This window comes from Gossypium hirsutum, chromosome A07 (assembly GCF_007990345.1).
Source record: "Gossypium hirsutum isolate 1008001.06 chromosome A07, Gossypium_hirsutum_v2.1, whole genome shotgun sequence".
In the NCBI taxonomy this organism is placed as follows: Eukaryota; Viridiplantae; Streptophyta; class Magnoliopsida; order Malvales; family Malvaceae; genus Gossypium; species Gossypium hirsutum.
The window spans coordinates 97,197,254-97,223,011 of record NC_053430.1 but is presented as its reverse complement, the minus strand read 5'-3'; the positions used below and the strand labels follow the sequence as shown (position 1 = coordinate 97,223,011).

Here is a 25,758-nt window from a genome sequence, read left to right as displayed (position 1 = left end):
TGTGTTTTAGACAAGTTGAAAAGATGACAACAAAGATGTTGGCCTAATAGTTTTCATTGCTTTATAATGTTGACATTATTACAAATACCATATGACACATATAAGAAAATCTAACTTTTCTAATAATAAAAGATCCATCATTTTCTTGGAAAGAAAGTTTGTGTACTCACAATGTTAGACTTCAAGTACTCAACTAGGAAAATTTATAATGCAGCTCTAGTGGTTTCTTTGTAGGGGGAGATGGGTTAAGCCATCCTCGGCCGACTCATTGGGTTGAATCATGACTTAAAAATTGTCTGAAGAAGCTCTATTGCTATTTCGCGAGGCAACCCACAACGATGTAACTGAAGTTGGTCTTTCTTCCTGCTCTGCCTCTTATGTTTGATTATCGGGCATCGCATTAGATGTTCAATAATTAAACCTTCAAGGAACATGATTCGGTAAGCTCGAAATGATTAGATTATTGGTTTTATTTGTGTTTGGTAAAGAACATTGTTTAATTTAATGGTTGAGATACATAGCAGCTTCTTAAGTTATTATTTTGTAGCTGAATCATTAGATTATTATTATATTTCTCCTATCAAAGGGATAATGTCCATTTCTTTTTAAACAAGGGAGGTCATAACACGAGGACAACTTGAGGACAGAAGTAAGAGTTGCAGATATTGAGATTTGAATTTCTAAGCTATCTAAGATCTCTTAAAGGTAATTATATAAACCAAATTGAATTAAGGAGTTTTTATATACCCTTGGCTAATTTTTTTCTGTTAAACCATACGATAAAACTAAATTTCAGAAGATGCAAAATTTAGAAAGTTACTTTTCTTTCACACATCACAATAGATTTAGAGAAAGGAAAAGGTATAGTGAGACCCCACTGGATTAGGGATAGTGAAAATTGTGGTTGCAAATAGAGACCCTAGCTAGAATGTTGACATCCAAAATAAAATCTTTGAAAGAGAAGCAGAGCCAGACACAGTTAATTTGTAGCAGACAGATGAGCCAACAGCCATGTTTTAGAGATAGGATCTTATCTCCAATTCTCCATGAAACTACCCATCACTCTAAATCTTATTCACCTATCATGTCCCTTCTTCCTACACCATTGATTTTTTTTCCCTTTCATTCAAGATTATCCGACCCTTAGTCCAAACACCAATTTTTATTTTTAGTTTGGGGGGTTTGTATTTGATGCACCAATAGCATATACATCTATGCACTATTAGTGAATCAGATGATATCACATTACAAAAAAGAATCTTAAAACAAATACCAAAACCGATCATTTTTAATGAGGTGTTGTGAGAGAAAAAGAGAGGGTTGTGTGGGTTTGAATTTGGATTTGGTTCTTATATGTGTATAGCGGTGTTCATTATAACAAAATAAAAATCTATGGTTGGACTTGTTCATATATTGTATTTGTCTATTAAAAGTAAAGAGTAAAGAATATAATAATGGTTTGAATTTATACAAAGTAATATGTACTATTATTCAGAAACTTAAAATAAGAAATGTGATTTCTCTTTGATAGGGATGTACTTCATTCACGCACACTATGTCCAAAGGGAGCTGCTTAAATAAAAGGTAAACCACTTACAACTAAGGCGGATTCTATGAATGAACATCTCTTAGCCACCAGACCAAATACAAAAATTACTTTTTAAACTTTGTTTTAATTACTTTATAAATTTATTATCTTATTCTTAGGTTTGCAAGTTCTTTGAAACCTTGATATATAAATAGGTGGTGATATTCTTGCTTGTTTCATATATATATAGAGAGAGACTATGGTTACTAATTATGTGCATGTCCCAACAGGCATAATAAAATAAAAATAAATATATTGAGATGATGAACACTTTTATTTTATTTTTCCTTTTTAAAGGTGTAAGCTAAACTGATGAAGGGAGAAAGAGCGCGAAAATTGATCTCCAACGTTGAAACCTCATCTACAAAGGTAGAAGCTCTCATTCACTAAGCTTTCGCTTTCAATATTATATCCTATAAGGAATTGTTTGATAATAAAAGTATGGTATAAAATCTAGTGTTTTCTATATATGAATGTGATCCCTTGGCGGCAATAATGTCCACGGCTTTGGTCTCCGGCTTCTGCCTCACTTCCAACTCCACCTCTCCTTCTAACTCACTCCGGCAACCCACATTGCGGCGGCCGTCTATCGTCGCCAACCTCAACTCTTCCACTTCTCCTCCTACTCTCATTCGAAATCAACCCGTTTTCGCAGCACCTACTCCTTTGCTCACTCCTTCCAATTGGGTATCTTTCTCTCTCTTTTCATACCTGTAAGTTCAAATGTCGGGTACCAATGTGTTTGATATAGACATTTATATTTTTTTCCTTTTTGAAAAATCATATTTTCGCAGCCATATCAAATACGTTTCGACAATAGACACATATTTAAGAGAAAATATAGAACCAAGTAACATAAATATTAACCAAAATAGGATTACAATTTTGCATGAACAAGTTTGTTTCCTTGTGTATATTAGAGTTAAAATGTGTCATCAGTCCTTTTAATTTTTCTAAATATGAAATTTAATTCCTATACCTTTATTTTTAAAATTTTAGTTCCTATATTTCTCGAATTTCAAAGTTCAAATTTTTACTGTTAACACTATAAAAAATTATTTGTTAAATTTAAGTTTATTACAATGTTATTTTTTTATTTATATTGCTACCAAGTGAATTTTATTTATTTCAAAAAATAATAGTGTTAACAATTAAATTCAAATTTTAAAATTTAAAAAGTGAAAAGATTAAATTCCTAAAAAAGTAATTATGATGAGTACAAGGCCTGAGATATATTTTAACTGCATATTAGATAGCATTTTAACTGAGATTAAGTCTTGGTTTTTTAGAATTAAAAAAACAAAAAAAAAGGGGAACATGGAATTTGGTCCATATTGTCATGCAGGATTAACTCTTAATGTGGGCAATAAGTGAGTTTCCCCATGAAAATTTATGCATGGCTTGAAGACGTCGATTGCCTTACTTTTATGTTTTTTTTTTAATTTGCGCACCACGTGGTACTTTATCAATGGTCCTAATTGCTCACATAAGCGTCCCACTGGTCCGATGATACGTGTGTGGTTGTGATTAACCGAAATTATACGTGGATTTTCTTCTTCATTTTATTCATAATCTCGTTAGGCTCCTCTATGTATGTATCATGTCCAGATGTAGTACTCATTTATAATTATACTTGTGATTCTTTTAATTTTTTTTATAAATTTAGTCTTTAATATTTACATTTTTATTTGGTTGATTCATATTATTTTATGAGTTAAATTTGGACTTCTAATCTTTTAAAAAGAGTTGAATTTGATAATTAATTTTCTTAAAAAAGAGTCTAGTTATTTTTTTAACAAAAATATTAATTAAACGATAAATTTTTAAAAACGACAATCTATTTGTATTTTATGTTGATTTTGTTTTAAAATTTATGAATTTTTTAATATTTTATTTTAAAAATATTATTATAATTTTAAATTATTTATTAACATGATATATAAAATAAATAGTGTTATCGACTAATATTATATTAATTTTGTTTGATATTTTTTTATATATTTTTCAATGAAATTGATGTAGAGATATAATTGGATAATTATGTTTTCATTAGCAGTACCAAGTAAAAGTTACAAATTGTGTCTGAACTTTATTGGGTTTTTAAAAACTTGCAGAAAGAAAACATGGGAGACCAGTCATACGAGGAAGCCATTGAAGCTCTCAAGAAACTGCTCAAGTAATTAAAACCAAAAATACTGAATGTTTTATTTTCATCTTTAATTTTTAATTGCTTTCTGTTTTTTCTTTCATTATTAAATTTATATTAATATTACGATTTGAGTTTTAATTTAGCTAACATTATTGTTGTCCCGTGAATTAAGTGTATTTAAATACATATTTTCATATAATTTAAAGATTTATAAGTAATAATAAGAATTATATAGAAAAACTGCATTACTGTTCAATTTTTTTCAATATAATTAAAATATTGTAACATTAGTAATTTCACAAGATCTTTATATATTGAAGATGATTCATTGATATAATCTATATGGTAAATATATTAATCTCCGATTCAATTATTAAATAATTTTACCTTTTTGACAAGTTTCACATCCAACTCCCCCAATACTTACAAGTTTTTCAATAATTTATTAATTTTACATTCAACTTAAGCATATTTATTTAGCCTTAGATAAGGTACAATTAACCTTTCAAAATCGGGTCTAATTTAAATAATTATTTATTTATAAAAAATATTTTTTTTAAATTTAATTATAAATATATAAATATTAATAAAAGTTGTTATTTTAATATCTTAATCGAATAATAGATTCAAACTTTGGGAACAAAAAATAAGCCCAGGCGAAGAGAAGAAAAAAAAAGGAGCTACAATCTGACTGATGAACAAAATTAATATTTGGGATGATATATTTAGGTACTGATCTTTAGGGGGGATTATATTTGATTTAATTGGTGAGAAATGAAAAAGTTATAGCGAGGGAATTTGTTGAATACAGTGAGAAAGGAGAATTGAAGAGTGCAGCGACGGCAAAGGTAGAGCAAGTGACAGCTGAGTTGAAGACTGCTGCTTCTTCCGATGAGTCTGTTGACCGCTTGAAACAAGGCTTCATTTACTTCAAGACTGAAAAATACGAGTTTGTCTTCGCATCCTCCCATTTCCCTTCTTCGCTTTTATATTTTCCTTCCAAGTCGAGTTCGAGTATTAATCGAGTTGTTACAACTTAAGTTTGAGTTCAAGCTCAAGGTATTTACAACTTGAGCTCGACTCAATTCGGTTATATCCCTCTCTGTATGTAATATCTTCTAGCTCAAATTCACAATCTTTTGCAGAAAGAATCCTGCTCTGTATGGTGAGCTTGCCAAGGGTCAAAGCCCAACGGTAATATATATTTTCAACCTTGTTTTATTGATTTGGAGGTTCCAATAGGAAAAAGATTAAGTTAATTTGGAATATGAATAAATGATTGCATGCAGTATATGATAGTGGCATGCTCGGACTCAAGGGTGTGCCCCTCTCATGTTCTAAACATACAACCCGGTGAAGCTTTCGTGGTCCGCAATGTCGCCAATATGGTGCCACCATATGATCAGGTTCTCTATCTATATGATTCAAATACAGTAAATACTAATGACAAATAGAACTGAGATTTTGTCAACTCATTGTTTATGTTATGGCAGAACAAGTACTCAGGAACTGGATCTGCTATCGAATACGCAGTGTTGCATCTCAAGGTGAACACTTTCAATTTGTCTTATTTGAATTTGGGTGTAGACTTCATATTTAGACATATCTAAAAACCCTTGTACTAAAAGTCAAAACTGTATTATACTCAAAAAATAAACAAATTTATCCATGTATATTAAATAAAAAACAATTCAGTCCTGTTGTTAAAATTTTCATCAATTTTAAATTTGATCCATGTACATGACTTTAATTTTAGTAAAACAAATGAAACTTCTAGTACCTAATTTTTTAGTTAAAGAGAGAAAAACAGTTTAATTTCTAATTCAAAAATTACAATGGTACTTTTACCGTATCTAAGACGACTATGTTCAATTTGTTTTACATTTTTTCATGTATTTAGAGATCAGTATTAGTTGTATTCGAGTATGTACTAAAATTGGATACCCAACACGATTTGATGGACCTGTTTTCAGGTGAAAGAGATCGTGGTCATCGGACACAGTGCCTGCGGTGGAATCAAGGGGCTGATGTCATTCCCGTACGACGGAACCACTTCAACGTAAGCCCTAACCCTAAATATACATTAAATTTTGCATTGGTAAGTTGTGAAAATGGTGGATTTTAATTAAGTATTATGAATGAGAATAATGCAGTGATTTCATAGAAGATTGGGTTAAAATTGGAATGCCTGCAAGGAAGAAGGTTAATGCAAAAAATCGTGGGGAGCCTCTGGGGCTTCGATGCACCTTTTGTGAGAAGGTAATCATCTTAAATTTAAAATCTCTGCTATTAAATAATGCTGTTAATCCAGATAGGGAAATAATAACAATATTAAGAGGTTTTAAAACCAAGCCTGATAGTGAAACTGGTTTAATTAAATAAATCATAAAAATAAAGAAAAAGATTAGAAAATAGAGAAACCTAGTTCAGTTGGTCCATCCAGTCCATAGGTCAGGCAATCTAATCCCTCTAACTGCATCAATTCCAAGCCCAACTGTTTGACTAATTGCCCGATCCAATTCGGTTCAAATAACATTGCAAAAAATTAACACTGCAATTTACATGGTTTTAGCAAAGGGACTTGGTCCAAAATTTATATTTTTAGCTCCTTACAAATACTAAAAAATTAATTTAAATTTTTAAAATAAGTTAGAACAACTACAAAATATAATCAAATCAACACAAAACACCAACGGACTGAAAATTAAAATAATCCAAACTAAAACCAATCGATCTATCAAACTAATAAGTGATGAGACTAGAGATCCACAAGTCCCTGGAACCAAGGTCTTAGTCTTTGCTAAGATAATATTGATATAGATGTATGTGTGCGTGAAAATGGTTGATATTGCAGGAAGCAGTGAATCTATCGCTTGGAAACCTGCTAAGTTATCCATTTGTGAGAAATGGGTTGATCAACAACACCCTAACTCTAAGGGGCGGATACTATGATTTCATCAAAGGAAATTTCCAGCTCTGGACTATTGACTTCCAGCTCAGTTCCTCTCTCGCACTATGATCTGTATTTTTAATATAATATATGAGAGAAGAACATGCAACCTTCATCCACTTAAATCAATGACACCCTCTTTCTTCCTTATCTCTGCATCTCTTTGTTTTAACTACCATCTTTGTTCACGATGGAGATTACTGTACATTCTCCATTACATTTCCTTTACTAATAAACTATGTTCCATAGACTTGTTCTATTTTCTCTATGTTCTTTTAAGGATGTGTAGAAGGTTGTATTAACCCATATTAATTTAGTTTAGTTTCAATAGGGCTTGAATTTGGATTCAAATTAATTAAACTCAATCTAAAATGGTTCAAAATTATTTTTTTAAAATATTGGTTAAAATATGTCATAAGTCCCTATACTCTTCACAAATTTGAAATTCAGTCCCTGTACTTTTATTTCTAGGAATTTAATCCCTCTACTTTTCAAATTTTAAAATTCGCATCCAACTGTCAAACACCGTTAAATTTGGTGGTGTGACATTTTGAAATAAAATAAATACTCTAGCAGCAATTTAACTAAAACAATGACGTTGCAGTGAACTTAAATTTAACAAAATAATTTTAAAAGTGTCAACAGTTGAATTTTGGAATTAAAAAGATAAAGAGACTAATTTCTTAAAAATAGAAGTACATGGACTAAATTCCAAAAATGTGGATTGTGGAGAGTAGAAGGACTTATGGCATATTTTAACCAAAAATATTTGAATCTGCAATCCTAAATCCAAAATGATCTAAAGTTCAACTTGAAATGACTAGACTCCAAGTTAATTCTAAAATGACTCGAACTGCATACGATTCACAAATTAAGATCCATATTTTATTCAAATTAAAATGAATCAACCTATATCAGATTACCAGTTGGCGTTATTAGTTGTGTTATATTGTCAAAGAAAAGGAACACAAAAGTGCCTAATTAGAATAGAGTTCTTGCTCTTTGGGAATAAGCCAACCAGTAAAATGAGAAGTTCCAAAAGGTTACTCCAACCATTAACATGAACCTCCTCTATACGTAACAAGATGGCGATCGGCGATCGGTTCCAAAATCACCTAGTCTTATTACCACAGACAACTGCAACAGGAAGTATTCCTCGCCTAGGTTTCCCTTTTCTTTTTTCAAAGAATTTCGGGATTCTAATCTCACTAATGCATCTACTCTTCTCACAAATGATTAACTCTTAAAAAGACTTTAAATAGAAAGAGAGAAAGAAAAGAGTGTAATACCCTACTTGAGGTGTGGAAATAGCAGAACTAATATCTACAAAATTCTTCCTTGGGGTCTCAATTCCTTGGGTAAACGATCAAAATTTCCGGCATTTACATCAGCCTCTAGCATTGGCCTGTTTCCAATCTTCCAACCAGTGCCCTCCGCTAGGTGCTCCTTGTTTGGTGTCAGCATTACGAAATTTGGATCAGCTCTTTGATAGCTGAATAAGAAGAGAAAGATATATCATTACTTATAGACATGCTAGTATTAATCACATACATATAGATCACTGAGTAGACTGTTCTCATCAATATATAACAAGGTAGTACACTTAATTGAACAAAGGAAAGAAACCAATGAACCTGGCTTCTCTTAAATTTTCTATGCGGAGGCCCAATCCATATGCAGTAGTTCCAGAAATGCGATCCCTATTTGCTACAAATTGCATAAAATATGTAAGTGCTAAAAACCATATAGTAATTAGAGCTGAACAAGAAAACTGAGACAGACTCATACTATAGTGTCTGATTTGTTCTAATCTAAATTCATACCAGTTTAGTTTGGTTATTACTTAATTGTATTCGATTCTATTTGATTTGGTTTTTAGTTTACAAGTAAAAAATCTACAATTATTTGAACCGAACCGAATGCTAATTTTTATTTAATTTTAAATTTTAATATAAAAATAAATATTTGATATTAAATTAGTGAAAATAACTTCAAAATATTAACAAAAAGTTACTTTCAAAAAATTTAGAAACCAATGAATTGAAGCGATTCAAACAGGAGAATTCAGTTCAACTAAGTTTAGTTATCTTTGGTAATCAGCTCAGTTTCGGTTTGAATTTTAAAAAACAAAATACTTCACATTAACAGCAACCTTTTTATCAAACCAATCTGATATGAACCATTATCGCCCCTAATGGTAATAAATAGGCATATATTACGATTTGACCTCCAAATCATACCCATTTTCTTATTTTGGTACCAAAATTTTTTTATCCCATTTTGGTACTTAGACTATTCCTCCATTATATTTTTGAACATTTTTGTTCAAAACATTAATGGTATTAAAAAAAAGTGACACACCTAACCAATGAAAACGCGTCACGCTTCTAACTTTTTGACATGTTATCATCAATGATGCGACCATTGATTGATAACGTGGCCGCTGTCCCTTGACCGGGGTTTACCAATGTTGATCGGCCTTTGATCGACATTGACCTTTTTAATATATATTTTTAAATATTTTAGAATCTATAGAATTTACTTTGTTAATAAATCGTTTTTATTTTATATAATTGATATATTATAAAAAATTGACTTTTTTAAATTTAATAAATTAGTAATATTTTTATATATTTTAAATTTATATATTATTAAAACATACATTTTTTATTTAATATTTTTATATATTTTTTAAATTTGAATATTTTTAATGAATGACAGTATGACACATCACCAATCGCTATATGTAAAAGAACACCACTTGACACATTCTCATTGGTTGGTTGTTGGACCAAAAACTATAACGAAATGATAGTTTTAAGTACAAAAAATGAAAAAAAATTGTTTGAGTATCACCGTGGAAAAATGGATATAGTTCAGATGCCAAATCGTGACATAAACCTAATAAATAACCACCTATGATTACGTATATTTTGAATTCTAGCATGTAAAAGGGATACCTGAAATGCTGAAAGTGAACGAAGGTTTCCACCATGACTTGACAGCCACAGCTAGTGATGAGCTGAGAGGTCCCAACTTTCCCTACAAAAAACATAATGCATGCGTCTTTTGGAGTTGCAGTTATCAATAGGGAAGACGAATACACAGCAAATATTACCTTCAGTAAGAAGTTTTTATTGGCTTGCCAGGACGCAGCTAATTGAATGGTGGAATCAGGTATGTTGTTTGATATTTTGGCATCATCCATCCTTTAAAAGTATTACAAAGTCAGATATTCAGTATATTGATCACATGTTAACTTCTGTGATTGGAATACCTTGTCTGTAATTCAAATCCAAAGTCAATGTAATTAGTTATTCCAACAACTTCGCTTTCTTCAAAGGGATTCTTCACCTGTTTCATTGAATCACTTTTGTCAGTATCATGCCACAAACCGGTGTCCAGAAAATAAAAACAAAGTGAAAATAATAGAACAGATAGAACACACATGCTTTTCCACCAAAAAAAACAAAAAGAAGAAAGAGAAACGGGGGCCATTGTATTGCAGATTGTACTCCAAAATATCTTTTATGCACCAAAATTGGCATAACAACAGAATCTGAACAAGGTCTTTCTTCCCATATGCAAGTCAATTTCTACTTGAGGCATATAATTTAGTATAAAGCCTTCAAATTCAAAGCTTGGATCCCAAATAAAATGCCTAAGCTCACAAAATGATAAGACCAAGATTCATATCAGCTTATCGTAGGTATGATTAGCTTTGAATCTGGAATGCATGTTTGGCCAGATGCAAAGTAGATTGCAACTTGGAAAATTGAAAAAAAAATGAGCTCCATTTGTAATTTCAGGTTGAAAGAAGATAAACAGAGCTTGATAGTTGAAAGAACAGATCAATTTAATAAATAGGAGAAATAGACAGGGAAACATACCCTCCTTTGTACCACCGCATGTTGATAGAACGATGCAATGAACTGCAGTTGAGGATTATAAAAGATTAAAAAAAATCAGCTGTAGACGCACTTAAGGGGACACGAAATCAGACACCATAAGCTGCATGTACAACGATTTACAAAGTAGTATCCTTACTGATCAAACAGTTTTATAATGAAATGGTTCGAAGGTTTAAGTTCCAATAATATGACCAAAGTGATTGGATGTGCAGCAACCTTGGCTCTAAAAAAAGAAAAGGAAATCCTGTAGCTACTAAAACATTTTAAATCTGACTAAATTTACAAAACAAGTCATCAAAAGGCCTTTCACCCTAATTAGTAATCTTAAAGTTCTAGGGAATGAAGCAATTGCCAGTTCTCCATGAGAGACATCTGTCAGAATATTAAACTGTGAACAAACCTGAGAACTTTTGGCAAGTTCAAGGCCAAATGTAAATGATGGAGTCAAGGGACAGCCTGATCCTACTCCATAACCAATGGCACAGCTCCAGTTTAATTTATTTTTATATTTCATCTCATCTTCACTTCCATCTGAATATAGAAGAATAAAAAGTAACATTTAGTTTCATTTATAATATGATCACACATGAAGTATGCAAAAGAAGAAACATGAGCTGACATTCAAGAATCAACATATTCGGAACAATTTTATAAGTTATATGCTACATAGAAAACCCACAAAATAATTACAAGGGATGTACTCTTCAGTGTAAGGAATATTCTACTTTAACTACCCTTAAATAATTATGGTCTCCAATTTCCATAGTTAGAGTGTAAAACGACCACACTACTTAAAGCATTCTCATTGATGATAGCAAGAAGTTACAGATTTTTCATATAAGATTTTTCATATAAAGGACATGTTAAATCCTTCCAAATTCTCATGGCTGCAAAGTACAGTAGATACTAATGGCTGATGTCCAGATTTTGTCAGTATAAGTAAAAACTGCAGCCTTTCCAAATTTAACTCCCTAGTAAGAGATTTTACATCTCACTAAATCTAGCAATCAATACTCCCCTGACTTTTTACCTGTTTGAACCCCTAAACTTCTTTTATTTGAAAACTAGTTATGCAGAAGAAAACCTGATATACATCAGTTAAAGTTTATCAAAAAGACAAACAAGCACACAAGTTCTCAAATTCAAGGAGTGATTTAGCAGTGCATCATAAGTTTTTATGAGCTAAGCCCTCAATTTGCAAAATGCATATGATTATGAGCAACTTACATTGTGGCTCGTACTGAACCCCAAAAGTCAACCTTCCCAACTTGCTTACGAGCCATGCACTCCTTGGCAATTGATCTTTAACTGCAGATGATAGAAATTTTTGAAATATAAGTTTGTTTCCATACACTTGCATTCCTTATGTAGAAACTGATAACATAAGGAACCTTGGCTGATAATAACAATCCAAATTTAAAAGCAGGGATTTATTAGTTATTACAATGAATCCAAAACACATACTGGCAAAGGGCATAACTGTGACTCCAGTTGATAACCATTCTGATCCATATCTCAATCCCATGACACCGTAGTCTTCAGCAGTTACTCTGCCGGGGAGTTATAGATTCCATCAGCAGAATCAATGTGACAAATGTGACAAAAGTAGCAGCAGGAAATACCATGAAGGTGTGCTTAAAAATTATGATTTACCTTTTCTTTAACAGCAATGGCAAAATGCCAAATACCCCAAAACCATATCTCGGAAAGTAAGTGCAGGACCTCATCCGTAAAACACTGAAGCGAAAGCTCACCATGAATTATGCAAAAACCAGAAGAAATGTGGAAAGAAAGTGAAACTTTATACTTCAAACTGAAATGCCTTACGGATCAGAATTTGATACAAAAAGGTCCATGAATGTATGAGGATCATCCACATCACTGCTCATATAATATAAAAACATTATTTAAAACAAGTTTGTTCAAAATTCTTTACTACATCGCATAAGAGAAGCAACTGAAGAATATTACAAAGGCATTTGCTAAAATCAAGTAAAAAGGAAAAAGAAAGTTGAAACTTACTTTTGCCAGCGAAATGACGCATTTCCAGCAATTCTCTCTTCAGGTTTATGATTAAATGGACCTGAAAGCTAATCATGTTAAGGAATTAAAATGAAAAAGGAATATTGCTTCTTATTACGATAATCAATTCTTTAAATCTCTTTTTTTTTTCAATTCAATAATTAAAAGGATACGGTTGCCATCATATCAACATTAGGATCATCGATTGGTTTCAACATGAAAATAGTATTAAAATGTCTAGCTTCTTCAAAATAATCTTCGAACAAACATTTCAAACCTAGCTTCCCAAACAACATATTATAAGAACTTTCCAACATCCTGCAAGAAAATTTTCAAGATTTTCCTTAAATTAACAAAAGAAAAAGTTTTGAGTGCGGAGATTGAAGTGAACCTGGTACGGGCGGCGAGAGGAGGGAAATCGAAGAGAGGAGGAACGAGAACCACCGGCGGCGGCGGTTCTTTATTAAAATAATTCCCCATTTTTTTTTTGCTGAGAAAGATTCTAGGGTTTTAAAATTTTTCACTTTGATTTTTGTTTGAGAAGTGAAAATTGAGTGAGTTTTGAGGAAGAAGAAGAACTGAAGCAAAATCGCCCGCGCATCTCGGTCTTTTAGGACTTTAGACGGTTTCAGCCGAAAACATCATTATGACGTGGCAGTATATCAAAATTCTAAAAATAAATTTAAAATTATCAAAAAAGTTTAATTCTCTTTTGGGTAAACTTCCTAGTTAGTCACTTAATTTTAGGGTGTTTTCATTTTGAGTGACCAAAATGAAATTTTTACAATTTTGTCTCTCATCTTTTAGAGTGCTTTCATTTTAGTCACCCAAGCGTTAAATCTCTAACGATAATTAAATGTACACGCCACATCATATTTGGCATGGAAGGTAAAATTAATTAATTAATTGCAATGATTTTCTTTATTTTTAGATTAGCATGAAAGATTCAATATCAAATAATCAAAAGAAATTTGAGTTTTGTAGACAACTATTAAAAATAATAAATTTCACTGATAATTTTTAACAAATAATTTCAAAACATCAAAATAAATTAAATAAATTGTTGAAATTTTTTATCTATTAATAATTTCAACCAATTTGCTACTATAATTTTGAATCTTAATATTTAAGAATTTATACTTAAAACTCAAATTTAGAATTTTTGGCAATGTGATAAATAAGTACAAATTGACAATTTTTGTGTATTATTTTAGTTTCTACCACTTTTTCACTTTAACATTAATTTTTTTTACCCCAATCATTACTTAAAAAGACATTTTGGAGGTAACTAAAACGAAAGCAACCTAAAACATGATGTGAAGTGTATAGTTAATCACTGTTAGAGATTTAATGTTTGTGTGGCTAAAATGAAAGCGGCCTAAAAGTTGGACAATCAATTTGCAAAAATTTCATTTTAGTTACTAAAATAAAAGTGCCTTAAAAATTGGAGGACCAACTAAGTAGTTTACCTTTCTTCTTCTTTTTTAATCATTGGCCCAAAATGCTATTTAAGCCCAAATTACAACCAACAACAATAAGTGGTAAAACATATTATATTTTTAAAGAGAGAATACAAGTTTGAAATATTATTAAAAGTGCCCACTACAATCTGAGTAAAAACGATAGACACAACACAATATCTTATTATAATTATTTATATTAGCAACGTAGACATACGGTGTGAACCTTCGTTTTTATTTTATATTTTTGGCTCTCTTATGGTTGGGGTGTTGTTTAAGGATCATTTTCTTCATCTTTGACTTGAGCCAAGATTGCATTTGCTTTCTCCATGGCAACAATTTTTCTGCAAATTAAATACATCGAAGTGTAAAGTTAACGAACTACACCAAAGTGCCATTATCACTAGCACCAAAATGCAAAATCACTGAATTGCAACAAAATGTCATTATCACTAGCCCGTATGAAAATTTATTAACGACATGCCATATATATCCTACTAGTTCCCATTTTGTCTATATGGACATTTAACACTTAAATTCATTACATTCACTTAACAATTAAACGCAATTTAAAGTTCCTACTAGTTCCCATTTTATCTATATGGACGTTTAACACTTCAATTCATTACATTCACTTAACAATTAAACAAATTTTAAAGTTTACACTTTTTATGATTTAGTCCTTATTTATATAAAAAGTCAACAATCAACAAAATATTACTTTACATTTAATTTACTATTATTTAACACTTCATTTAAGTTCTTTATCTAATTATTTTATTTCACTTACCTAATTTTTATACACTTTGCAATTTAGTCCTTTTTTACTTCAAATACATTACACATAAGCTATTCACTTTGTTATTTAGATTCACATTCTAGCACCTTTACTTTAAAATAAATTTCACAATACATATCAACATTTTCTTATATAGATTAAGCCCATAAATATTACTATAACCAATTTAACAAGTATTCACTTAAGTTTATTACGTAAAGTAAAATTATTGAAGTACTTACAATCAAGTGCTTGGATTAGCTTCTTTCTTCTTCCTTCACTCTTTTGCTACTTCTTTCCCCTTATCAAGCCCTTGTTGATTACCTCTTTTCTCTTTCTCTTCATTAACATAACACACATATGCAATATTTAATATCAAAACAATAATCGCATATCATTTCCATGTACTTTTAACGAAATATTACATAAAATCCTTAAAGAAACTTCATCATCCTTACTTTCAACTTTTACTCAAATCCCTAATTTTATTTTTCTCTCTCCTCGAATGTGAACACTAGCTAACTTTACTAGAAACTTAGCTTGCTATGAGGTTGCTTTATTGATTTCACTAAAAATCTATGAAAAAAATTTAAAGTTTTTTAGCTTGATGTGGTTGGAAATGGTGGAAAGGATTAAACTGTAAGAAAATGAAAATTGAATAAAAAGAAAGTGGAGGGTGACGACTGACGTGAAAAGAAAAGAGATAAAGATGGAGGAGATTTTTCTACACATTTCTATATTAAAAATCTATTTAATTTAATATTTTAAATTATTAATAATATTTAATTTAAAAAATCCAAACATCATCATACACATCTAATGGCCCACATTTAATTTCAATCTCATCCACAATTCATAACACTCTCTTAGTTTAATTACGCTTCTAATTCATCCTCTTTTTCCCATCAATCTAATTCAACCATTCTTATTTTTAATACTCACACTGTTGCCCTAACACTTTTTTCACTATTACGATTTAGCCAATACCTTAAATTAATTTCTTTCAATACAAAAATCTTTTGAATTCTCTACCATATCTAACTACCTTTTCTACCAATACTCATGATTCCTATTTCATTTACTTCAAAAATTCTAACACATGCAAGTTCTGAAATAACACTATTCTCTCTCAAGGGGTGATAGGGATGTTACATCCACATTGGAGTATTTTGTTGTAAATATATTACTAGGATGTCAATCGTGCACTTTCAGTAATGACTAGTCCATAATTTGAATGTCTTTTAGAATCACAATCTTTCGTCATCAATAAGTCCTTACTAGGTCACTTTATAACCTTTGTCTGGCCATAGGGGGCATATTGTTGTACCAACTAAGAATTTAGGCCTTAAGCCCAATATAATCAACAGCCTAAAAGGCCCAAATCCTATAAATGTTTATTTTTAGGTATATAGGCCTAAACTCTTGCCTATATGGTTTTATGCATTTTAGGTTTCATTATCGCAACCTCTAAAATGTCATACTTATGCTACTTAGCAACATGCTTATTCTCTTAAAAATAAATCTTCTTTGGCAACAAACTTCTTCTCTTAAATAATAAACTCTTCATTGGAAAAAAAAAATTCTACTCCTTAGCATAAAATTCTCCTCCATGAGAACAGATCTCCCTTTTTTGTAGTAAACTTATTCTCTTCATAAAATTCTCCTCCATGAGAACAGATCTCCCTTTTTTGTAGTAAACTTATTCTCTTTGGCAAAAAAAAGTCTCATTATTCATTAGCAAAATCATGCTTCATACAGTTTATACTTTTACTCTTCAATAACAAACTATAGCTTTGTATAGTCCAAACATATTCTCTTTAGTAACAAAGTATTACTTCATGTACTCCATACTTTTCTCTCTAGCAATAAAACCCTACCCTGGTATAATTACTTTCATAGATTTGCTCCCACTTAATCGATAAAGCCTAATCCTCCAAGAGATACAATTAAGTTAGATAATTTGACTTCCAAATATTTTCTTCCGCATAATTTATAATGTCCAATCCATTAAGAGATGCAATCACGTTATACAACTTGGCTTTCACAAAATTCCTTTAAGGGATACTATCACGTCAAACAAATTGGCTTCCATAAAACTCCCTTAAGGGATACTATTAACCCAAACAAATTGACTTTCACAATAATTGTTCAAGGGCTACAATTTTGCCAACAAACTAATCCCTACAAAATATAACTTAGCATAAACTTGGTCATGAAGATAAATATCTAATGCTTTTCATACCTATCCAATAAATGGATTGACTCAAAATCCTACTTTAATAGTAGGATTTGTGATACTCTTACACAGAGGATTGTAACACCCCTAGCCCATTTTTGTCGCTGAATTAGGGTTACAGAGCGTTACAGTACGAATCAAGACATTTATCATCAAACAGAAACAAAAATATAAAATAAATGATAACATTCAATAGTTTATAAAAATCAGGGTAAATATACACTTACGGGCCTTAAATTGAGCTTAAGGGGCCCTAAAAATAGTTTGGAAATAGTCTGGGACTAATTTGAATCAAAACAGAAAATGTAACACCCCTATCCCGTAACCGTCGCCGGAATAGGACGAGACGTTACCAGAAATTAGGAATCGGATCAGAACGGTAAAATTTTGAACCCTTTCTTAAATAAAAGATCATTTATTTATATAACTAATAGACACAAACAAATATCAAATTTAAAACTTATAAAAGTAAACTTCCATAAGATGCCATATTCGCATGGCTTATATACAATAGTCAAAATATCATTCTACTTATAGTCTATCCTATACATGCCATAAGCTAAGTCCAAATCACATGATTACTACAATAGTAGATAGTGTGACGAAGTGCTGACGATCCCCGAGCTAATAGTAAAAGTCAACGATCTACAAAAATAAACAGAGAAACATAACATTCAAAGTAAGCTTTCATAAGCTTAGTAAGTCTTAAGCAATTTAAACAGTTGAACTTAAAAACAAACCAAATGTTCGAAATCACATAACATTTTCTGAGTACAATACTATTTGGCCGATTATGCACAAACACATATCATTTTACTCCGTTTATACTCAAACTCATATAAACATAGTATTTACAAGCTTCCGGATTAACTTTAATTCTTTCAAATTTCACTAGTGTATCATTTCTTACCCACACTTACTTTCAACATTCATAGTTAAATGGCATATCGAAAACTATCTTGTAAGTTTACATAATAACTGAATGCACATATATACAAATATACATATGAATTTACAACATCTTTTCATATGCTTCTCACCCGTCAGATCAATCTCACATATAATATATATATGTATCACATACCAGAATCACTTAATGTGTAATATGAGTTCAATTTATCATCTTAGCATAGGATCTCGTAGTTATATACTTTATCAAATTCACTAACACTTGGCCTGCGAGGTATAAAACCTGAACATAACACCAGCATGAAGCCTACGGGACTTTAAACTCAGATATAATACCAGCACTAGGCCTGCGGGATTTAACCCAGATATAATACTAGTACGAAGCCTGCGGGATTTAACCCGGATATAATTCCAGTATATAGCCTGCGGGTCTTTAAGCCCAGATACACATCAAATATCATGCATATTTAATCATATATTAACACATCTCATTCAATATATCACATTAGTAGTCATTTGCTACATTCGGATATAAGCTTCATATGAACACTATCATTTACATTTCGATTCACACCAATCATCAAATTCATTTAATTCACATTTACTTAATTAAGTTGTTCGTACCTGAATAATTTACTTTACGGAACGAATCCACATGTCGTATTAGCCCATAGTCTTATAGCACCACACTCAACAGTTTACTTCATCGAAGTTCACATTTAATCACTTTAGTGCCAAGCCATATTCGGCTACCACAAAGGACTGATAATAATAATTTTATACACATCATGGTTTCCTTTAGATATTTAATAATCACAAATCGTGATATCTCTACCAGCACATATACGGCATAGTTTATTCATTGTAACACTCATTTAGTGCATCAAATTTCCAAATCCAATTCAACTTAAGCATAATAGTCATAATCAGCTTATAGCCTTAAATCATTACATATTCGGCACATTAACCAAATAAAATTTGCATTCTCCTTGCCATATTAATTTAACTCTTAGGCATATAAAAGGGAATCAAGCTTAAACACTTAAGAACTTACCTTGAAGGTTGTCGAACGATTACAACGGCTATTCGATTACTTTCTTTTTTCCCTTATCTGAATTTGCCCCTCTATGCTCGAGCTTAAATTCAAAGATTTTAAAATAGTCATTATTCAACTATTCAAGCATCACTTTCAAGATATAATATATATACATTCGACTTTCACACCTACTAATTGTAGTAAGCTTATAAGAAATCAATAAGCAACTTATTAACAAAATTTTTTTTGTCAATGTTTACCACATAATCATAATTCCACTGCAAGCTGTCTTCCTAAGCAACAATCATTAAATCATTTATAACTGGAGCTAAAAAATTCCAAATCAAGTGCCGTTAATTTTCTATGAAATAGACTCATATATATTTTATCCATAAAATTTTCAGAATTTTTGGTTTGGCCAATCAATACCAGATTTTTCTTAAAGTTTCCCTTGTTTCACTGTTTGACTAATCTGACCACTCTTCACTATGAATCAAATTTCTCATTGTACAGAATTCAAAATATGTTGTCGTTTATTTCATTTGAAACTAGACTCATTAAGGAGTCTAAGCATATAAATTTCATCTTAGGACCATTTTTGTACAATTTATAATGATTTTATAAAAACAGAACAGGGGATTTATTATGCTTCTAACTCATCTCCCACAATTTATAATGATTTTTGTACAATTTATTATGCTTCTAACTCATCTCCCACAATTTATGGTGATTTTCCAAAATCACGTTACTGCTGCTGTCCCAAGCAGATTTATTACCAAATCACTCTTTCACACATACCTTGCATGCATGTTATTTAAACATGCATATCACAAATCCATCATCACATACCTATAATTTCACTTAAGCATAAACTCCATTTCATCATTTTAAAGCACAAACATTACTCAATATTATCCAAGTTCACACACAACATGTTAGCCGATTTTCCCCCTTAGCATCTAAGGCACATGCATACTCATTTGCTTGGCTCAACTTCACCTATCTTCCATTATTCATCAAAAGAACATGAAACAACAACCATTTCCCTCATTTCAATTCATGACCGAATGCTCACAACACAACCAAAAATAAAAAATATGCTTCATGAGTTAAGGTATAATCAAGAAGAACCCATGAACATCAAAATAGAAGCAAAGTACCAAGAACTTACCTTCAATTTTCCTCCTCCTAGTGACCGAATATTCAAGGGTTTCCTCCCCTATTTGCTCTCTCAATTTTCGGCTACGAAGAACCAAGAATGAACAAAAACCTTCATTTACTTCTGTAACACCCCAATCTCGTATCCGTCGCCGGAATAGATAAAGGGGCATTACCAGTCTTGAAACTCATATCAGAACAGTAAATTTTTTTTTTGAACATTCCTTTAGATAAGTACTAAAGACAGTCAGGGATACAATTTAAACTTCTATAAGTACACATTCAAAAGATGTCATTTTCGCATGGCTTATATACATTAACCAAAATATCCTCTCACTACTAGTCTATTCTATACATGCCATAAGATAATCCAAAACGTAGCAGTACCAAACAGTGGATAGTGATAGTGTGACTAGTTGCTGATGATCCCCGAGCCTGTACCTTCCAAATGAGATCTATAAAACAGAGGAAACAAAGTACACGGAGTAAGCATATAATGCTTAGTAAGTTTTAAGCAGTGTCAACAGATAACAATCAAATTATAACATAGTTGTTCGTATTTTTATTTCACTCTTCCTTCGGGCATACCATCCCTTTACCGAATATGCACATCTTATCATATATAATAGGCAGATAAATTCTCACTTGATAGTGACCTCTTATGATCATAGGTACATTACATTTTTTTTTCCTGACTTTCCACATTGACCAAATGCACAATAATCATAGAACAGTCTTATTGCTTTACTCACATGTGCATCACATAACGACCTTGTGATTTAGTCTAAATCAAACTTAAATATAATCTCAAAATACATACCTGACCAACTTAACGCATTGAACGTATTTATTACCAATTGTTACTGTGAAGTTGTATAATCTTACGCTTTACTTGAATCTTCAGCAAAACCTTTAGTTCGGGGCTTACTTGGACAAAATCTCCACACGTAGTCATCGGGTCTTTAGAGCTCGGATATAGTACGAGCACGAAGCCTACGGACATTAATCAGTGATAATATTCTCGCATAAAGCCTGCGGAGTTTTAACCCGGATATAGTACTGACACAAATGCCCTTCGGGACTTATCACATTTATACACTTTCACATCCATCACGTTGGCCACTCGGCCCTATCACATATATACACTTTCACATTCATCACATTGGCCATTCGGCCTTATCACATATATACACTTTCACATTCATCACATCGGCCATTAGGCCTTATCACATATATACACTTTCACATTCATCACATCGGCTATTAGGCCTTATCACATATATACACTTTCACATTCATCACATCGGCCATTAGGCCTTATCACATATATATACACTTTCACATTCATCACATTGGCCATTCGGCCTTATCACATATATACACTTTCACATTCATCACATCGGCCATTAGGTCTTATCACATATATACACTTTCACATTTATTCAAATATACTTCACATACCACATATACTATCATGTACAGACTTGGTCTTGGCCGAATCTACATCCATCACTTTCCAATGAATAATTCAATTTTACGCCATACTATCATTTCATATTCGAATACTCATAAACTTACAATATCACGATTTAGAATTCAAGTATGGGTTTAATCAATAGCTTATGAGCAACTAAAACAAGTTTTATCCATGTTTACAACAAAATCACATATTCACTACGAGCTATTTTCTTGAGAAATGGTCACTAAATTATTTATAATCGGAGCTACAAGATTCCAAATCACTTGCCGTTAATTTTCCCTGAATATAGGCTCATATATCTTTCATCCATAAATTTTTCAGAATTTTAGGTTTGGCCAATCAATACCAGATTTTTCTTAAAGTTTTCCCTGTTTCACTGTTTGACTAATCTGACCAGTCTTCACTATGAATCAAAATTCTCATTGTACAGAATTCAAAGTATGTTCTATTTGATTTCATTTGAAACTAGACTCATTAAGGAGTCTAAGCATATAAATTTTTATCTTGTAACCATTTTTGTACAAATTATAGTGATTTTCTTAAAACAGAACAGGGGATTTCAGAGTCATTCTGACACCGTCTCACACAACTTTAAATATCTCTTTATAGGAAATTCCTTTGCTTACACGGTCTCTTTTATAAGAAACTAGACTAATTAAGCTTTGATTGTATATTTTATTCAGCCTATAATTCCACACCAAACATTTATAGTGATTTTCTAAAATCACGTTACTGCGGTTGTCCTGAGCAAATTATTACAATTTGCTCTTAAATTTCTAAGTCCAAACACTTAGGAACTTACCATTTGAGTTTAAGACATATCATGGCCACATCATATCTTATTAAATCAACTCATTATATCCTATTATAGTTGAATTTACTCAACATTTAGTCACTTAAAACTTACCTCGGATGTGGTCGAACAATTTCGGCGGCTATTCGATCACTTTTTCCCTTCCCTTATCCAACTTTGGTCCTCTAAGCTCTTGAGCTAATTCAAACAAATTTAACTTATTAAAGTCTCATTATGCTAGCTTATGGCCGAATATGACAAGGAGTTTGATAGGTCATATGGCCACCTATAGCTCAAACACAAAATGGTCATACGCATTTTTAATCACATTGAGCAATTTAATACAATTAATCTAACATTTCCTCATGTGCACCTTTATGACCGAATACATGCAACACCAAGCTATCTATTCATTCATGTATGCATCTTATTTAAGCATGTATATCCACAATTGAATTCATCATATAAATATCTATGATTTCACTCAAATAATCTCATTACAACACACGGTGCTCCAACCATTATTTAAATTCAAAGCTCGGCTAGTACACATATATACACTAGCAATCAATTACTGACATTTTCACTTCATCTTAATAGCTAGCTTAGCAAACCTTAATTTAACACATAATTCATACATATCACATTCCAAGCATTCACTGAATTCTATCACTTAAACACACACATTACTCAATAACTTCATAGTTCAAATTTTGCAACTACACCACTAATATTCAAATCATATTCGGCTTAGTACTCCCTTGTTAGCCGATTTTTCTTCATTTAGCAACTAAAATAATAAACCAAAACATTTAAATTCATCTCATTCTTCTCCCATTTGACCGAATGAACATTTATCAAATGAAAATTCAACTAAACAACAACATCTTTCTTTCTAAAATGTATATACACCACACCATCAATTGAAGGTAAATTCATGGTAACATTAGTATTGAAAGGTTGCGTTGTGGGCAGCCTAAGAGGACTCACAACACTTGGCTTAATTGCTGTAACATATCACATTCGGAGGCTGATTCGGACAGCATCAATAATACAATATTTAGACAGCATAAACAGGGCAGCAATTAACAATACCAACAAGGTAAAATTCGGACAGCAATTTGACAGTTTCAACAATTATCAAATAAAAGTTCAAGGAAAACTCATCAAAGTTCCCAACACCGATTCTACCTATTCAATTTGCTCCTCCCCTTTTTAGCCTTCTACTTGAAATTTCAACTTATAAGCAAACAAATTTCATGGTTTTCCCCTACATGCAGTCGGCCTCTCCTCTCTAGCTTCATTTGAAAGAGACAAGGAAGCAAGATAGAAAAATAAAAGTTGAAGTCTTTCTTTCTTCCATTCACGGCAATAGAGGGGGGGCAACCACACATATTTTTTTTGTCATCATTTACCTTCCCATTATTATTTTATCCTTTCTCACATAAACCATTAGCACAACATGTTTTATGACATGTTTTGCCCATCACCCTTTGTCATGGCTGGCTACTAGTAATTAAATGGGGGAAATTGACATGCAAGTCCACCCTTTTGATTACATGCACTAATAGATCCTTATGGATTAACCTATCACATTTCAAAAGTGTCACACATAAGTCCTATTACTAAATTCACATGCAATCGACTAAATCGAAGCTTAAAACTTTCACACATTCATATTCACATATTTTAGACATAAATATCATATTCAAATAATTTGGTGACTCGGTTTAGCGGTCTCGAAACCGCTTTCCGACTAGGGTCATTTTAGGGCTGTCACAACTCTCCCCCACTTAAGAAATTTTCGTCCCCGAAAATTTCTACCGATGCATAGTTTAGGATAACGTCCTCTTATTGAATTATATCCACAAAGACATTAGCTCATTGATAGCAATTGTAATTCATTATTGATTTCGCATCGATCTATAAAAATCATTTTCTTATCTTAAAACAAATACATAAACATTTCTACAAGTATGCACATATATCTCATTTTCTTGATTTCATAAGCAATAATCACTTGATTTAATTCACAAATGCATTTCAAACACATATTAAGCACATATTAACATGTATAATTCACATCATCAACCCACGTATTTGTAACCCACATTTTCATTCATGTATAAGCTGTAATCTGACTGAAAGTACACATATACTCAACATCCCAATAAATATCCTTTATAACTCCATCATATCTCACTATTCAACTTAACCTATTTCCAACAGGAAATCAACTTCCACATACCTGAACATTGAATTCATTTAGCACATTCAATCACCGTTAACGATACCCGTATACAATGATTTGGCATAAAGCCTCATATAGTATACCGGCATGGGGTTTATTTTAGCACATAACCCATATATCCAAATTATCAGCATTCAAAAATTCTTACAGACTTTCAAATGTTGAACTTAATCGAAATAATTTCTTGAATATGATTAACAAAAAAATAGGGGTCATTTAGCAATAGCACATATGACTTCATATACCAAGCATTCCATAGACTAAATCCGTAACACATTTATAACATGAATTTACTTCTTAACAACATATCCACCATCTTTTTACGTATTCACTTCTTTAGTATACATAACATAATATAATATGAACTCACCAATTTTTACTTTCATTTGATTTTCACATACCTTCCGTACATACCTGTATCACTTATTCTGATCTTACTTTATTTATCATCTTAAATATACCCGTTGAATCATTCGAAATCATTATGGATACTCATTAAGCACATATAGCTCTTACAATGCCATATCCTAGATATGGTCTTACATATTCTCACATATCGAGCCGATGCCATGTCCTAGACATGGTCTTACACACTATCTCAAATCAATGCCTTCGTCCCAGACGAGGTCTTACATGAATTCCACTTCACACACTTAGTGCCCACTGACCGATCTCGCACTCATAGTGCTCGGTTAAAGGAATTCGCACACACACAGTGCCTCTAATCATTCACACACATAGTGCTCTTATTCATTCGTTATTACACATTGAAATGACTTAACAAGTCTATAAACATCATGTATGTACACTTTTAAACATATCATCTCATTTAAATTTGAATTCGTATAGTAATGAACACTTAAACTTTGCTCAAATTACCGGCACGAAGCCTACTAGGCACGAAGGCCCGAATACACGTCACCAGCATGATTGCTCTCGGGACCTAGCCCGGATATAACACCAGCACGAATGCTCTTCGGGGTTAGCACGGATATATCACTAGCACGAATGCTCTTCGAACTAGTCCGGATCATCAT

The 25,758-nt window shown here is 31.8% G+C and overlaps 2 protein-coding genes across 6 annotated transcripts; one reads left to right on the top strand and one right to left on the bottom strand.

Annotated features, from left to right (window-relative positions):
• The first annotated feature begins 96 nt into the window (after positions 1-96).
• Positions 97-6,946, top strand: LOC107942328 (carbonic anhydrase, chloroplastic). Of its 4 annotated transcripts, none has more exons than XM_041116820.1 (13): positions 97-440; positions 615-705; positions 1,532-1,584; positions 1,886-1,957; positions 2,046-2,275; positions 3,703-3,764; positions 4,549-4,686; positions 4,883-4,931; positions 5,027-5,143; positions 5,231-5,284; positions 5,711-5,796; positions 5,891-5,996; positions 6,592-6,946. In XM_041116820.1, the coding sequence occupies exons 5-13, from the start codon at positions 2,084-2,086 to the stop codon at positions 6,754-6,756; spliced, it is 969 nt and encodes a 322-aa protein (XP_040972754.1). In that variant the 5' UTR covers positions 97-440; positions 615-705; positions 1,532-1,584; positions 1,886-1,957; positions 2,046-2,083; the 3' UTR covers positions 6,757-6,946. The 4 variants fall into 4 exon arrangements, with proteins under 4 accessions (XP_040972754.1, XP_040972755.1, XP_016731471.2 ...); XM_041116821.1 differs by having other exon boundaries at positions 137-440; positions 619-705; XM_016875982.2 differs by lacking the exons at positions 97-440; positions 615-705; positions 1,532-1,584 and having other exon boundaries at positions 1,602-1,957.
• Positions 5,496-13,273, bottom strand: LOC107942325 (uncharacterized). Of its 2 annotated transcripts, XM_041116818.1 has the most exons (15): positions 13,012-13,248; positions 12,794-12,938; positions 12,621-12,688; positions 12,426-12,479; positions 12,252-12,335; positions 12,063-12,148; positions 11,826-11,906; positions 10,999-11,129; positions 10,578-10,619; positions 9,965-10,041; positions 9,806-9,896; positions 9,648-9,729; positions 8,322-8,394; positions 7,982-8,179; positions 5,496-5,809 (listed from the first exon to the last, which is right to left on the bottom strand). In XM_041116818.1, exons 1-14 carry the CDS (start codon positions 13,098-13,100, stop codon positions 8,011-8,013), a joined length of 1,272 nt encoding a protein of 423 aa, XP_040972752.1. In that variant the 5' UTR covers positions 13,101-13,248; the 3' UTR covers positions 5,496-5,809; positions 7,982-8,010. The 2 variants fall into 2 exon arrangements, with proteins under 2 accessions (XP_040972752.1, XP_040972753.1); XM_041116819.1 differs by lacking the exon at positions 5,496-5,809 and having other exon boundaries at positions 7,551-8,179; positions 13,012-13,273.
• Between the last annotated feature and the right edge of the window lie 12,485 nt (positions 13,274-25,758).

Coding starts and splice junctions, on each gene's coding strand:
- LOC107942328 (XM_041116820.1), top strand. CDS start 2,084: ATGTCCACGGCTTTGGTCTCCGGCTTCTGCCTCACTTCCAACTCCACC. Junction 4,932..5,026: donor CCAAGGGTCAAAGCCCAACG/GTAATATATATT, acceptor GATTGCATGCAG/TATATGATAGTGGCATGCTC. Junction 5,144..5,230: donor TGGTGCCACCATATGATCAG/GTTCTCTATCTA, acceptor ATGTTATGGCAG/AACAAGTACTCAGGAACTGG.
- LOC107942325 (XM_041116819.1), bottom strand. CDS start 13,100: ATGGGGAATTATTTTAATAAAGAACCGCCGCCGCCGGTGGTTCTCGTT. Junction 12,480..12,620: donor GCGTCATTTCGCTGGCAAAA/GTAAGTTTCAAC, acceptor TTATATGAGCAG/TGATGTGGATGATCCTCATA. Junction 11,130..11,825: donor GGTTCAGTACGAGCCACAAT/GTAAGTTGCTCA, acceptor TTCTATATTCAG/ATGGAAGTGAAGATGAGATG.